We start from the raw sequence: 15,697 nt of genomic DNA, 5'->3' as shown, positions 1-15,697 counted from the left end.
CTTCCATCTCTTTTCTTTTTCTTTTTTTTTTTTTTGCTTTTGAGGGCCGCACCCACGGCATATGGAAGTTCCCAGGCCAGGCGTCGAATCAGAACTGCAGCCGCCGGCCTACACCACAGCCACAGCAATGCAGGATCTGTACTGCGACCTACACCACAGCTCGCAGCGATGCTGGATCCTTAATGCACTGAGGGAGGCCAGGGATCGAACCCACACCCGCATGGATACCAGTCGGGTTGTTTCTGTGGAGCCACAACAGGAGCTCCCCTAATTGCTTTTTCTCTTCAGAGTACCCTGCCCTGAGGCTGAGCAGCCTTTGCACCCTTAACCCTTTGGGGGCCACCTGGTCTGTAGATGGTGCAGAAGTGAGGTGGGAGAGGGGCCAGAGGTGGCAACTGGATGTGACGGATAACACTGGCTGCCTTCAGCTCTTGGTGGAGCCCTAAGAAGTGGAAGAGTCCAGTGTTGGGGACCCTGTGGACATGCTGTGCATCCTCCTCCCAAGTCCCTTCACCAACCTGGGTCCAGAAGGAGGGAGGCGGCCTAGGAAGCTCTGAGTTACTAAGAGTTGATGACCCAGGCTGGGCCCCGCTTCCATCCCCTCCCCTGGGATCCCTCTCTCCACGCTGACCCCCTGGACCAACCCCAAAGGATACACCTGTGTGTATGACGAGTGTACTCGGGTCCCCCGGGGGACTCCCCCCGCCCCCCCCCCGCCCCCACTTCCCTCCCCCTCCTTGTCCTTCCAGCACTCACCACCACCCTGGTCCCGTTTTCCGGCCGTGTGTCAATGGCCAGGGTGCCCCCACCCAGGTCCTGGCTCAGCTGGGTCCTGTCTGGCTCCGACACCTGGCCAGGGCTCCCTCCGGCTCTCCGATTCCAGCCCTGCGTGATCCCCTTGGTGGCCCATCCAGGGCCTCGGCCCGCATCCTGACCTGGGAGAAGGGGACAGAAAGCTGAGTCCCGGCCATCAGCGTGAAGGTCCGAGAGGGGACCAGTCCGCTTCCTCTGCAGAAGCCCTGACCCCATGCCATCTTTGACTTTTGGGGACATGACCACCAGGGCAGGAGACACCCAGCAAGCACTGAGCTCCACTCCACACGGGTCACACTTTTAGTCCTCAGTCCAGCCCTCCGCCGTGGATGGGATGCTCTCCATGCTGCAGCCAGGACTCAGCAGCTCCCAGAGGTTAGAGAAGCTCATACAGGAGTTCCTGTCGTGGCTCCACAGAAACAAATCTGACTAGGAACCATGAGGACGCAGGTTCAATCCCTGGCCTCACTCAGCGGGTTAAGGATCCGGCATTGCTGTGAGCTGTGGTGTAGGTCGCAGACGCAGCTCGGATCTGGCTGTGGCTTTGGCCGGCAGCTACAGCTCTGATTCATCCCCTACTCTGGGAACCTCCATATGCTGTGGGTGCAGCCCTAAAAAAAAGACCAAATAAAAAAAAAAAAAAAGGTCATACGGCAGAAGAGCAATGGAGATAAGTTTCAAACCCACACCCATCAGCCCCCAAAGAAATTGATTATTCTCAATTTCACTGGAATCATCTGGGAGCTTTAAAAATTCCTGGTATCAGGGTTTCACCCCAGAGATTCTGGATATAATTGGTCTGCGGTGTGGCCTGTGCATTAGGATTCTTCAGTGATCCCCAGGGGAGCTTTTGAGAAGCCCTGGACCTAACACAGAGGACGAGGGTGAGAACAACAGCTCTGGAACATTCCAAATCAGTTCCCTCTTTCTCTGCCAGAAACGCACATAATCTCACCTTCCAGCGGCCTCCAGGGACTAGAAGCCAGAGAACAGAGTCGTTTTAGTTCAGGGCTTCTCATCCTTGCTACTAGTGACATTTGGGGCTGGATAATTCTTTGTTGTAGGGGTCTGTCCTGTGCCTAGAAGCATCTTTTAGCCGCATCTCTGGCCTCTACTCACTAGCCAGTAGCACCTCCTCCCCGGTCGTGACAGTCAAAGATGTCTCAGGATGGGGACCACTGGTTAGTCTTCTCTCTACCTTCCAACACCTTGCGCAAGTCACCCTCCCCATAAAACAAGGAGCTTAGACACCACTGAGGATGGCAAAGAGGTTTCACCTCAAAAGCCATCTCCAATCAATTAATGATAGCCAGGAGCCCTCTCATTGTGAAGAATTCTGAGGTTCCATTTGTGTTGAGCAGGAAAGATGATCATGATCAATTAGTAATGTCTGCCATGGGCACAGGTGTGGAGAGTGGCTGCAGACTGGCCATTGAGCAGCCACTCCTCAACTCGATATTTTCTCCAGTTTGTCCTCGATCATTCAATTTATTCCCAATGAAACCGTGCTTTTCCACTTCAGAAAGATTTATGTCCCCAAAGATGTGTCTTATACTTGTCTCTCCAATTGCTGCACCTACTATGGACATGCTTATGAGACACAGACCACCAGATGGGTGGATGTGATAGCCCCGCGACCTTCGTCATTTTCAGGCCTGCTCTGTATCGGAGGCCCTTCTCCACCTCTGCCAGCCCCACCCACTCCCCAGAGCTCCTGGACCTAGCCCTCTCTCCCAGAGCATCCCCTGGTGTTCTAACTATGTGTCTGTCACCCTGGTGGACTCGAGTTTCCCCCCGCCAGGCTCTCCCACCATCTGTAAATGTATATCCTCAGTGCCTGCAAACAGTAGGTGCTCAATCACTGCAGCATTGAGGACACGACACTGGTGGTGACTTGGGAGCCAGCAAGGACAGGGGTTGAGACAAGGCTTGGCCAGGACTGGGCCTGGGGCTGGGGCCAGAGCTCTTTGCTGTGGGGCTCCGGTTTGTCATTAGACATTTTATCCAATTAAGTCATTCTTGGCTGCTGGCGCCTGCTGGATCCTTGCCGGCCCCCCTCTCACTCCCCTGCCCCTAATCACAACCAGATGCTCTGGAGAAGATGGGGAGAGGGTGGTCTCCAGACCCCTTCCCCAGGATGCCCACTGGCTGAGATGGACCTGAGCCCAGTGCTGGGAAGACAGCCTGCCCATGGCCCAGACCCTACACTACGGCTTTCTTGCCCCTCTCGGGTGGGGCCCACAGCTGCCTCCGGAGCCAGAACTGTTTGTGCTGGGCTGGTCTGCCCAGCTCCCTGGGTCCTCCTGCAAGCAGCCCTCGGGCCTGAGCAGGAGCCAGAACAGGAAAGGAGTCTGTGCAGAGCGAGCAGAGGAGCTCAGCTGACCCGAAAAGGGAGGCTGGGGATTGGCAGCCATCGCAATCCCGCAGCTGAGACCAGAGGGTGCCTGAGGCCCGGGGGGAGCGGGGAGAGAAGGGGCCCGGCCACATGGTGGGATCAGGGAGGGCATACCTGCCACCCAAGAGCCGTGTGACCCTGGACCCATCAATTTACCTCTCTAAGCCTCAGTTTCCCCATCACTAAAATGGGGGTGACCATCAGGCCTACGGCACAGACCACACGAGCATCAGGTAAGAAGTGTGAATGAGAAGGTTTGATATATAGGGAGGCTCAGGGCCAGGACCAGACGTGAGGAGTCTGGGGAGGAGAGAGGGGCAAGGGACAGAGAGGGAGGTTGCCAAGGATCCCGCCCTGCCCCAGTCTGACCCTGAATCCTGCCCTCCCAACCCACACCACGTCTGTCTCCCTGCCACCCTGCCCCCTCCCAGTTGGCTGGGACAGGACACCATCCCCTCAGCTTGCAGAAGGAGCCAGCACAGCTGGTGGTTCATCGGGGTCGCGGGGGACCCACATGCACACACACATACACAAACACACACGTGCCTGAAGGCCTGGGCCCTCCTCCCGGCGGCTCACATGCGTGTGACACACCTATCCCACTCGTGGCTCGACCTGCTGCCCTGGGTAGTGAGCTCCCTCTTCCCAACACCCACTCCACGCCTCCACATGTGCATGTACCTGCCTGTGAGGGATGGCGAGAAGCTTCCAGAACACACTCTACTCGTGTATTCATCCAGTCAAACTCCACCCCCGCCCCTGGCTCCCAGGAGCATACGGTCTAGTGGGCTGTCACAATAGGAAGAGTAATAATAAAAATAACAGCTAACGTTGAGAGAATGCTCTCTGTGCTGGCACTTCTCCGACTGCTTTAAAGCCACTAACTTGTTTAATTCCCCACAATCACCCCGTGAGAGAGGTGCTAGTTTGGGGGTTTTTGGGGGGATTGTGTGTGCTTTTTTTAGGGCGGCACATGCAGCATATGGAGGTCCCCAGGCTAGGGGTCAAATTGGAGCTACAGCTGCCGGCCTACAGCACAGCCACTGCAACGCGGGATCCAAGCCACATCTGCAACCTACACCACAGCTCACGGCAATGACGGATCCTTAACCCACTGAGCGAAGCCAGGGATCGAACCTATGTCCTTATGGACCCTAGTCGAGTTCATTACTGCTGAGCCACAGCGGGACCTCCGAGAGGTGCTGGTTTTAGATCTATTTTACAAATTGGGAAACTGAGGCATGAGGACACTAAGGACTCTCTCCAGGTCACGCAAGTGGGTTTGCACTCAGGCAGCCTGGCTCCAGGCTCTGCTCAGACCACGGAAAGTACAAGAGGTGACGGCAAGGCCAGGCTGTTTCCTAAGGGGCAGGGGCAGCCCCAGGGCAGGACACACTGGGTGTCACTGGGCCAGAACTGGGGAGCTTTCCCAGCAGACTGGAACCCCTGGAATACAGGGGGTTGGCCCAGTGGTTGTGCCCCAACCCTGTTCACGAGCCACTGCCCTGCTTCAGGGCAGGGAGCAACGGGCTGACCTCAGGAGGCCTGGCCATGCCACCCCAGCCCAGGGCCAAGCCACCTTCATCCCACCCATCACCCAAGCTTGCCTTTGCAGCCCCATGGCCACCACTCCGTCCTGGCCACTGTCGCCTCTTTAGCCTCCACCCTCAATGCTCTTGGACCCATCTCCCCCTTGCCTGCCAGAGCCTCCTGTCCAGAAAACAAACTTCATTCCATCTCTCACCACGACCCTTCAGCTGGAAGCCCAGCTCCTCCACTCAGCATCAGAGCCCCTTTGTGCCTGGATCCACGCTGGCCTCTCCAGCCTCCTCTCTCCCTGAAGCGCTCGCTCCCCAGGACCCAGCCCTACTCTCTCTGGCCACAGGGCTTCACACATGCAGTCTTCTCTGCTCCATGAATAAATCGTCCTCCCAATGAGCTCTTGCTCCTCCTTCAAGTCTCCCAGATGTCCCTTCTCAGAGCCTCCTCTGACATTTCTGCCCCTCACCCCAAACGCTACCTGTCCCAGCCCTGATCCTGCCATGTCACTGCTACCTGTGGCAGCCACAGGATCTAGGTGCCTGACTCAGAGCAAATGCTCGTCGGGCACACAGGGACGATGGATGGGGGAAGGAAAGGAGGGAGGGAGGAGAGACGGAGGGAGGAAGGAATTTTTTTTGGGGGGGGGGCACACTTGCAGCGTATGAAAGTTCCCGGGCTAGGCGTCCAATCGGAGCCATAGCTGCCGGCCTACACCACAACCACAGCAGTGCCAGATCCAAGCCATGTCTGTGACCTACGCCACTGAGCGAGGCCAGGGATCGAACCCCCATCCTCATGCATATTAGTCAGGTTCGTTTCCCCTGAGCCACAACAGGAACTCCAAGGAGGGCATCTTTAAATGCCCCGAGCAGGGGTTCCTGCTGGCGCCACAGGATCAGCTGCATCTCTGCAGCACTGGGACACAGGTTCAATTCCAAGCCTGGCATAGTGGGTTAAGGATCCAGTGTTCACCTAGGTTGCAGCTGTGACTTATATCTGATGCCTGGCCAGGGAACTTCAAATGCCCATATGTCGAGGAGCAGCCAAAAAAAGGGGGGGAATGCCCATGGGGCTGAGGAGATGGTCCCTTTGGGGCACAGCCTCACCAGAAACCCTCACTGACTCTCCCTGTCGTGTCAGAGCAAGAAAAGCACAGGTCTGGAATCAGACAAGCTTGAGATTGAACCCTGAATCTACTGTTTCCTGACTGTAACATTGGACAAATGGACATTAGACCAATTGCACAATCATGCCAAGCCTCAGTTTCCTCATCTGTAAAATGGAAATGATAAACCCTACACCTGGCGAGTCATTTTGAGTCTTTAACAAAAATAATGTCCACAGGAGTTCCCGTCATGGCTCAGGGGAAACGAATCCAACTAGGAACCATGAGATTATGGGTTCGATCCCTGGCCCCACTCAGTAGGTTAAGGACCTGGCATTGCCGTGGGCTGTGGGGTAGGCTGGCAGCTGCGGCTTGGATTCGTCTCCTAGCCTGGGAACCTCCATACGCCATGGGTGCGGCCCTAAAAAGGCAAAAATAATATTGTCCACAAAGCACCCATCAGAGTTCTCCTGACTTCCCTGGATTGCACTCTGAGGGGCCCGGGGAAGGCTCCAGACTCGGAGCTGCAATCCTGCCTCTGTGTTACAAAGCCCCCGCTGGCACCCTCTGCCCTCCTGCTGGCAGGCAGGAACCCACTGAGGACCCAGGCCTGGGGAGAGAGGGGGAGGCACGAAGAAGAGGCAGGGAGGGAGGGCTGGCAGCTCAGAAGAAAAGAGGAGAGAAGCATCTGCCTCCGCGTTTCTCTCAAAGGGACAGACTGGGGTCTGTGATCCCTCTGATTCATCGCCCATTTGAGTTTCTTGAGACCCTGCTGTGTGCCGGGCCCCAAGCTGGGTGCTGGGGTGACAACGGGAAAGGAGCAGGCACAACCCCTGTCCCCATGAAGATTCCAGTCGGAAAAGACACATACAGAATGAATAACTCGGCTGGGGAGACAATAGGAGACAGTGAGAAGGGCCAGGAGGGAGACAGAGGGACGAGAGGGTGGGGTCGTTGCTGCTCTGGAGAGAGCCGTCGGGTCAGCGTCCTCGAGCTGTGGCCCCTGAGCCTACTGAGACCTGGATGAAGAGAAGTCAGGTACCTGAAGATCCGATGGAAGAGCATCCTGAGTGTGTTATTGGGGGACGGGGCGGGGGGAGGCAGAGCGAGAGCAGGGGTGGGAGTGGGGCCGGGCTGTCTGAGGGCCACTGTGAGAAGTTTGGATTTTAGTCGCCTTTTTTTCTTTTTGCTTTTTCCAGGGCCGCACCCACGGCATCTGGAGGTTCCCAGGTGAGGCGACGAATCGGAGCTACAGCTGCCGGTCTACACCACGGCCACAGCAACGCGGGATCCAAGCTTCATCTGCAACCTACACCACAGCTCATGGCAACACCAGATCCTTAACCCACTGAGCGAGGCCAGGGATCGGACCCGCAATTTCATGGTTCCTAGTCAGATTCGTTAACCACTGAGGGACCCTAGAGGCAATCAAGTCCCAACCCCACTTCACAGGCGGGGAAACCAAGGATCAGAGAGAGGAGGAAGTTGCCAGGCTCGCCAGGAGCTGGTGCTGGGCCGAGTCTCCTGACTCCCAAGCGCAGACGTCACCTCCGGCTGCCTCTTCCTTCTCTGTTTGTTTGAGGCACTTCTCGGTTCATCCCTGCCGGACCCTGAGGGCCCCCTGCTCTCCCTGTGCACGCTGGTATCTTCCTGTCTGTCCATCTGTCTGTCTGTCAGCCTCTGCTGCTCTCCTCCACCACCTGACTCTGTCTGCGTCACTCATCTTTCTCCTGCTCCCATTTTAAGATAAATGACATTTCAAGGCTCCACTAAACAAGCCAATTCACCAAGACTAAGGGGGAAGTTCTCACTGGGGCTTAGCGGTAATGAACCCGACTAGTATTCACGAGGATGCAGGTTTGATCCCTGGCCTTGCCCAGTGGGTTAAGGATCTGGCGTTGCTGTGGCTGTGGTGTAGGCCAGCAGCTACAGCTCCAATTTGACCCCTAGCCTGGGAACCTCCATATGCCGAGGGAATGGGGCCCTAAAAGACCAAAAAAAAAAAAAGCGAATTCATCAAGAGTAAGGGGGATCTCAGCTCCCTCTTGAGCCCCCTCCCCCACCCCCACAGGGCAAAGGACTCAGAGCCTTGGGGCTGGATGGCAGCCTCCTGCCATCAGCTCCCAACTGCCCTTTCACCAGTCACCAGGGCTCCACCACCCATCAGAGCCAGGCTGTCCCTTCTTAGCAGCTGCACCCCACCCCCAGAATGTCCCACCCCCACTTCTGTTCTCCTCGGAGGACACCCTCTTACCTCCACACAGGGGTCCCCCTCAAATCCAGCCTGTCCTTGTGAAAAAAAAAAAAGCACTGTACAGAGGGGCTCCCATTGTGGCTCAGTGGTAACGAACCCAACTCCTATCCATGAGGACATAGGTTCGATCCCCAGCCTCGCTCAGTGGGTTAAAGATCCCATGTTGCCGTGAACTGTGATGTAGGTCACAGACGTGGCTTGGACCCAGTGTTGCTGTGGCTGTGGCTGTGGTGTAGGTTGGCAGCAGTAGCTCAGATTTGACTCCTGGCCTGGGAACTTGCATATGCTGTGGATTCAGCCCTAAAATGCAAAAAAAAAAAAAAAAAAAAAAAAAAAAGCACTGCACAGAGAGTCAAAGCTGCCCCCTCTGGCTTCCTAGAGCTTCCTTAGGTCTAAGCAACCTCTGCTGCTACAGAGAAAGTCCAATTCTCCTGGCTGAATCTCTGTCCAAACCGAGACAACAGGCTGTCCTCTGCTAAGAGATGGGATTCAAGTGTCTGCCTGCGCCCTCGTTTTGGCCTCCCCAGGTATCTGCTATTTCCAACCCAGCTCTGAACAGGCAGCCCTCAGCCAGGCCTGCATACCTTGTTCCCTTGCTCTCAGCATATCTCCGTTCCCCCACAAGACCCTCTTCCCCGACTCTCTCCATGGTTCTCCCCACTCAGTCAGAGTCAAAGCCCTCTCTCATCAACCCGATCACGTTCTGAGTTCAGAAGATTCCCACCAGGTTGGGGCTGCAAAGAACCTCAAAAATTGACCTACCCCACCCATTCCTTTCTATATCGATTTTAATTTTTTTTCAGTTACTCCAAACACATCGTAACAGTTCTGAAAAGGAAAGCCAATCATAAAAAGGAGAAAGGATCTCTCATAATCCCACCACCCAGAGGCAAAGATTTTGCCCACAGTCTCACTTTGTAAGAGAGGAAATAGGCCCAGAGAAGGAAAGTAACTGGCTCAAGGTCGCACAGCAAGTGAGATGCTGGGACTAGAAGCCAAGTCTCTGGCCACTCTCTGTGTGGTCTCTGAAAACTGGTGGCTCTGCACCAGCAGCCTCATCAGCTTCCACTGCCCTCTACCCACACCCTCCCTCTCAACAGGGACCCAGGCGTGTCTCAACTACCTTCAGGGATTTTTAAAGTTAAGCACTCTGTCACTGACACTGTGTCTGATGCCAGCACACCCGAGACACAATAGCCCAACCCCAGCAACCCCCTTGCCAAGCCCTTCACCTCCTGCATCCCATTCCAGGAATATCTATGCCAAGGGGCTCCCCAATAACCCACCTCCCCAGCCCCAAAGAAGGTCTGGGTGCATGAGGAGAAAAGAAGAGAATGTAAAATTATTTGTTAAAAAAACAGTTCTCCTTTTATAACTGGAGAGATTCAAGGCAGAGCTCAGAAAGGACTTCCAAGTGGGAGCGATGATTGCAGTGAACTGCGGTGGAGAAGAGGGAGTGTGCAAGATAGGATTGCTCACCCTCAACCCCAGGTTAGAGCCAGGGTAGCTAAAGGCCAAGAGCCACCAGGGCAGAGCAAAGCAGGAGTGACAGGAGGACCCTGGAGGCCAGGGGATGGGAAAGAAGCAACTTGCTTCTTTCTGGGCCCAGGGCTGCTCTCCAAGTACCAGAGAGAGGAAGGCATTAGGCTCCTGCTGCCCTTGTTGGAGGAGAGATGCTGGGTCTCCTCCATCCCTCTGGCTGCTCCCACCCAGCCCCCAGCCTGGGTCAGCCGGCGAGTGGGGGCAGGGAAGAGGAAAAGGAGGCAAAACTGGGGCAGGAGGCACCCCCAGACTCCATAACTCATCAGAATTCAGCCTCACCCGGTGTGACCGGGGGTCCCTAGGACTCTCCCGCTGTCCCCTTTGGAGCCAGAGCCCACTCACTGCCTTATGGCTCCCCCGCTCCTGGGGTCCCTCCAGGAGGGAAGGAGAGATCGGGGCATCAGTGTCTGGCGCCTCCACCCTCACTCATACATACACCCCGTGTGTTTAGGAAAGTGGGGTCCCTGTCCACCTGCCACAGTCCACAGGGCTCTTCGCCTCCCGCAGACACTATCCCCCGCGTCCCGGACATCGCCAGCCTGCCCGGTCTTGCCCATGCCCCCGCCTGCCTGCCTGCCAGCGCCCCCGACCCCCTGGCCCACCCGGGCCAACTCCGGCCAGTCCTACCTGCTCCAGGCGGGGGGCTCAGCGCCCGGGCAGCCTCCCTGAACACCAGCACGAGGAGCCAGAGCTCGGCCCGCATGGTGGGGGCCAGGACCCGCCCCCGGCCCGCAGCTGCCCCCGGCCCGGGCTAGGGAGCGCGGTCCCCGGGGCTGGCAGGCGGAGGGGTGGGTGGCGGAGCGGCGGCGGATCGCGGGGCCCGCGAGCAGCGAGAGCCGCCGAGCGCCAGCCAGCGGGCGGAGAGCGGGCGCAGCAGCCTCGCGGGGCCGGGACCCGGGAGGGGGCGGGGCGGGGGCGGGGCGCCTCCGGAGCTCGCCCGGTCGCCCCGGGTCCTCCCAGCTCTGCCCAGCGCGCCCCGAGAGCTCCTGCCGCTGCACCCGAGGCGGGGGTGGGGAGGTGCGGAGGGAGGAGGAGGGGGACCGGGCGGGAGCCCCCTGGGCTGGGAGAACCCCCCGCAAAGAGCATCGGTCGCCCCCACACTGCACCTTAGCTCCTGCCTCCCTTCCCCTCCTCCACTCCTCGGGGAGCGGGCGGCAAAGCAAAGGTTGGAGGGGGCCAAATCCGAGGAAGGAACCCGCGCGCCCCTTCCTCGGACCACGGGCTGCTATCATCCACCCCCGACCCAGCTCTACCAGATTTCCCGACTTTCTGGGCTGTTCCTCGGAGATACCCATCCCCGCCCCAGGAATCTCCCCTTGCTGCAGAGGCCTGGAGTCCACGCCCTCCCATGGCTCCTCTCCACTTTATCCGCCACCCCCACCCCCCATCTCCCACTGCCAGCAACCTCTGGTCCCCCAGGCCAGCAGACACGGGGATGGACGGGGCCTGGCTCATCCCTACTTTGAAATAACCTGGACTTCTCCCCACACCCAGAAGGGGACCGAAGCCACCCTCCTCTCAGGGACCCCAGGCCTCCTTACGGCCCAACACAGTCACTCTCCAAAGCCTGCCCCAGAGCAAGGAAACGTCTCACTCCAACTGCCACCACTTATAACAGGCTCTAGGGATAGATCACTTTTTTTTTTTTTTTTCCCTTCCAGAGCAGAATAAAAATACCCACAACTTAGGAGATTTAATAGACAGCAGGGAATCAGGTCAGGACACGGAGGTACCTGTTCGCTCCCCGACCTACTTCGGGCGATGGCATGGAACTCAGGCGCTGGATGGTGAGAGAGTGAGCGGTGAGGGGGGCACCCTGACATATATGAGGCTGGGGCCCAGGGACTGGACAACGCAGAGGTGAGCGCCATTGAGGGAATTCCCCCAGGAAAAGGGTGTGCCCGGGGTCTGGAGGAGGAACAGCGTGGGCTGGAAGAGGCGGGTTGCCTGGCATTGAGACAAAGAGGGGACCAGAGAAGGAAACGAGAACTAGACTCCCTAAAAGTTCAGAATGCCAGTTCCTCCTTCCTCAGGACCCAGGGTCCCAGAAGCGACCTCCTCCAGCCCTAAGCCCTTATGCATTCACAATGGGACAACACGAGGTCTGTCTGTAAGTTCTTCTTGTTGTCTAATTTAAATTGAGATTTTGCAGACACAGGTTCAAAAAGGCTGCTGCCCCCAGCTGTGGCTTCTTGCTGCCCTCTAGTGGCCGCGTGACGAGCCGCAACGCGCGTGTTTTGCGGTTTTCCTCACTTTTCCAGCCCTGCCCCGACCCTGCCCACGAGGTCCGATGCCAGGCAGGCAGTTTTACAGATCTTCGCTCCTACTCCTAGGGGTCAAGGTGAGAGGTCCCAGGATGGAATTCCGGCTCCGGCACTGATCTCTTCGTACCGGGTGCCCCGCGGTCTGTTTTAAAAGGTCTCTTATGAGGACTCAGTCTGAAACAGCAGCTTGCAAATAATTAGGAGAAAATGACGCATCAAATGTTTAAAAGTGTAAACTTCCAGAACTTGAGTGTACATCAGAATCACCTGGAGGGCTTATTAAAACACAGGTTTCTAGGCGCCACCCCCACGCTCAATAGTTGAGCTGAGGCCGAGAATCCGCGTTTCTAACAGGTTCCCAGTTGGTGGTGCTGTTCCCAGTACCACATTTTGAGAGCCACTGCTCTAGAATTTCCATGTTTTGCACTCTCAATCCTCATCTGCCCCAAATAGAGGTGGCGAAGGAAATGCCAACGAAAACTGTGGAAGGAAAAGGAAAAGGAAAAGCTTCAACGAACATTATTGTTGGAGAATCGGGATTTGCTGGGCAGAAAAGTATCGCGCCAGGGGGCACCCGGATTTGAACCGGGGACCTCTTGATCTGCAGTCAAATGCTCTACCACTGAGCTATACCCCCTCTGCTGGCCAAAGCGCGCGGATAACTCCTTAGTGCTACTGCGACGTAGGCGCTGTGACGTGTTCAAGAACAAAACTGAAGATGGAAAAGATACAAATCTGGAGGTATTATTCATCTGGATGCAATTTGTTCTCTGAAGCTCTGAACTAAAGGATTCTAATGATGTAAGAAAAATGCAGTTTGGGGAAGTGGGAGGGTAAGTCTCTCGAGATTCTTCTCCTCAGGGGCGTTCCTATGGGCCCCGGTCCCCCTCCCCTGCCCTGCTAGACCCCCTTAGCGTTTCTCTCGGCGCCCATCTCTCCTTCCGACACGCTCACGCAGAACTCTCCAGCTCTTAGAAACTCGGCCTCCCTTCCTCCCAACAGCAGTCGAGGTTCCGAGGCAGGCCGATCTGCGAATGTTCCCGCCTCTGCGCTACCAAAGTGGGCCTTCGAACAATCCCTTGGGAGGCTGAGGGCGTGTTCTGGCAAGACCTGGGACTCCACCATCAACCGCCTGCAAAAGACAGCAACAGTGCGGGAGAACCCCTTCCCCTCTTCGCCTGTAAGGGAACTTCAGCAGCTGCACTGCAGGGCTAAGAAAACGGGAAAAGTCTCGATCGCCAAGGGGGCACCCGGATTTGAACCGGGGACCTCTTGATCTGCAGTCAAATGCTCTACCACTGAGCTATACCCCCTCCGCGCAACCTCGACGCGCTGAGGATAGGTTTCTGTGGTATAAGGAATGATGTTTCTTGTGTTTCCATTTGATGAAAACCTAATGGAAAGAATAAAGAATCTGATCAGGAATGTTTAGAATTCCTGAATTCTTCCTCCACAATCACGCCTCGTGGAAACCACAAGGTTAAGAAATCCTGAGCCCTGTATATCTGTGTTCAGACTCACAGAGATGTCCCCTACCTGATTTGAGAACGGAAGAGACCCATCGCAGGTTTTCTGGGGTCTTCTGGGGTAACACCGCTGCTCCCTGGAGATGGGTTTCCACGCTGTTTCCAGCTCTACCTAGACAGGACTCCTGGGCTCTTCCAACCCCTAAGCCCCCCGCCCCATGAGTTAGCATCAGTCACTCCTTCCCCTAGGCCCAGGCAGAGCCCAGAGCGCTGAGTCCTGTCAAGTCCCGAGTCACTCACCTGGCAGAGGGCTGTAGAGCCCAGAGCCAAGGAGCCAGTGCCCTAGCCAAGCAGACCCTAGAGGCAGCCTCCGTCCATTTCTAAAGTGGATCCCTCCTGCCTGAGAGCTTGGTGTGAAAACCAAAAGCCAGTTTGCTGCACAGGCAGAAGGAGCAAGCAGAAATAAGAGGTAAACAATTTTCAATGGCATTTATTCCACCTTCATAAAAATCCTAATACAGCAGCAATGGACAGAACATTGTAAATCAACTATAATTAAAAAAACCTTTTTAAACCCTAATACAGTGTGAAAACAAAATCTTTACAAAAAGAGAAGCGAAGCGGGCGCTGTAGGAATCTGGGACATGTAGGGGGAGCAGGCCTCAGACTGGAAGGACACTGGGAGGGAAGGGGTGGCTTAAAGCTTAAAAGCTGTGGTCAGAGGCAGCGACTCAGAGGGAAGGGAAGGGTGAGGAAGGAGTGGAACTCTCTCAGTGTGAGGGTCTGTCTCCCTGGGACGGCCTGTTCTCTACCCTCTCGCCCTCCCGCCTTTTGGCTCTGCCCTCTTTCCCCTGAGCCCACCCCTTCACCTTTCTGGAATCTCCTTTGCCCAAAGGGTAAGAGACCAAGATGGCTGAAGGAGCAGAAAGCTGGGATGGGGGTGAGGGGATGAGGAGGGGTAGGGTTCTAGGAAATAAACAACAGTTCAGGGGTCTCTTACCCTGCCCTCTATTCCTCCTCCATTACTCTTAGTTGAGGGCTAAGGGGCGGGAGCTCCACTTCTTAATCCCCCGACATCCAGCAGCCTCCCTGGGGTCTCCAAGGATACCTGCTTCCCTGGAGCAGCTTTTTCTGCTGTGCTGTCTGCAGCAATTCAGGGTGCTCAGTCTAGCTCCCCAGTGGGAGGTTGTGAATCATTGTATCTCCCTGTCCATAGCGGCCCCTGGTCTCCCCAGAGAATCACAGCAAAGCAATAAAGAGTCCCTTGGGTTTTGCACCCACATAGTCCATACAAAATCCTCGTTTCTGGTTGGCCTGAGGCTGGGACATCAGTTGGCAGTGGTCCAAGATTGTATCTACAGGAGCCCAGCCCACAGCCTGCGGGGCAGGGCGGGGGGGAACAGGGAGGGGAACAGGGCAAGGATCAGCATATCCCATGAGAATGATGACTTCCCAGCCCCCAGCCCCTTCCTGGAGCTGACTGAGGGGATGAGCAAGTTTAGATCCAAATTTATGTTCAGTTACATACAAACGGACCATGTACCTACTATGTATCAGGCACTGTGCTAGGACTTAACTGGTGGAAAAACAGACACGCCCTCTAGGGCTTACAGTCTAGCAGAGGAGACAGATTTTAAACAAATGATCAGGGAGTTCTCTTGGGGCTCAGTGGGTTAAGGATCTGGAGTTGTCACTGCTGTGGCTCTGGTTACAGTTGTGGCAGGGGTTCGATCCCTGGCCCAGGAAATTCCACATACCTTGGGTTGCAGCAGCAGGAAAAAAAAAAAAAAAAAAAAAAAGAACAAATGATCAAGTGCATAATTCTATAACTACACACTGTGATAAAGGTTAGGAAGATGTACAGAGGCCTCTGGCCGTCTGGCAGTCAGGGAGGGCTTCCTTGAGGAAGAGGCCTGGAGCCCCGCCATAGCAATATCTTTGGGCCAGACTCCAATGCCCCCTTTCCACCTGTTCCATCACTGGGTCAGCGCCAGGATGGATGGCTTCAAAGGCCTGGGAAGAGGTTCCATAAGCAAGTTCTCCCATCTCTTTTCCAAGAGCAAGTGTGGAGCCTTGGTCATGCCTGTATCCGTTGGCACAGGACATGGCACATGGGAGTCACGTAGGCAGTGCTGATTGAATTGAACTGACTGTGAGTTGTGGGAGGGGAGGGTCCTCCTGACCCAGGAGTTGGTAAGGACACCACCAGTAATGTGTGGTTCCTGGGGCTGACCTGCCTGAAGTCTCCCCTTTTTCAACTGGGCATCCACGCCCCTAGCCTGCAGCGATTCCATTGGAGGGGGTAGAGGCCTGATT

The 15,697-nt window shown here is 56.0% G+C and overlaps 1 protein-coding gene and 2 non-coding genes across 4 annotated transcripts in view; all 3 read right to left on the bottom strand.

The window, feature by feature from the left end:
- PLXDC1 (plexin domain containing 1) overlaps positions 1-10,552 on the bottom strand; it is a 69,238-nt gene extending 58,686 nt beyond the window's left edge. For both annotated transcript variants that reach the window (XM_021067057.1, XM_021067058.1), the window contains exons 1-2: positions 10,279-10,552; positions 757-935 (exon numbers count right to left, since the gene is read on the bottom strand). In XM_021067057.1, the coding sequence (XP_020922716.1) occupies positions 757-935; positions 10,279-10,354 (255 nt within the window). In that variant the 5' untranslated portion in view covers positions 10,355-10,552. The remainder of the gene's footprint in view (positions 1-756; positions 936-10,278) is intronic.
- Positions 12,481-12,552, bottom strand: TRNAC-GCA. Its single transcript has one exon. It is a non-coding gene; the product is annotated as a tRNA-Cys (tRNA).
- Positions 13,157-13,228, bottom strand: TRNAC-GCA. The gene has a single exon. It is a non-coding gene; the product is annotated as a tRNA-Cys (tRNA).

The sequence above is a fragment of the Sus scrofa genome, chromosome 12 (genome assembly GCF_000003025.6).
Source record: "Sus scrofa isolate TJ Tabasco breed Duroc chromosome 12, Sscrofa11.1, whole genome shotgun sequence".
Lineage (NCBI taxonomy): Eukaryota > Metazoa > Chordata > Mammalia > Artiodactyla > Suidae > Sus > Sus scrofa.
Note: the sequence above shows the minus strand (reverse complement) of the source record. Positions and strands in the feature narration are given on the sequence as shown.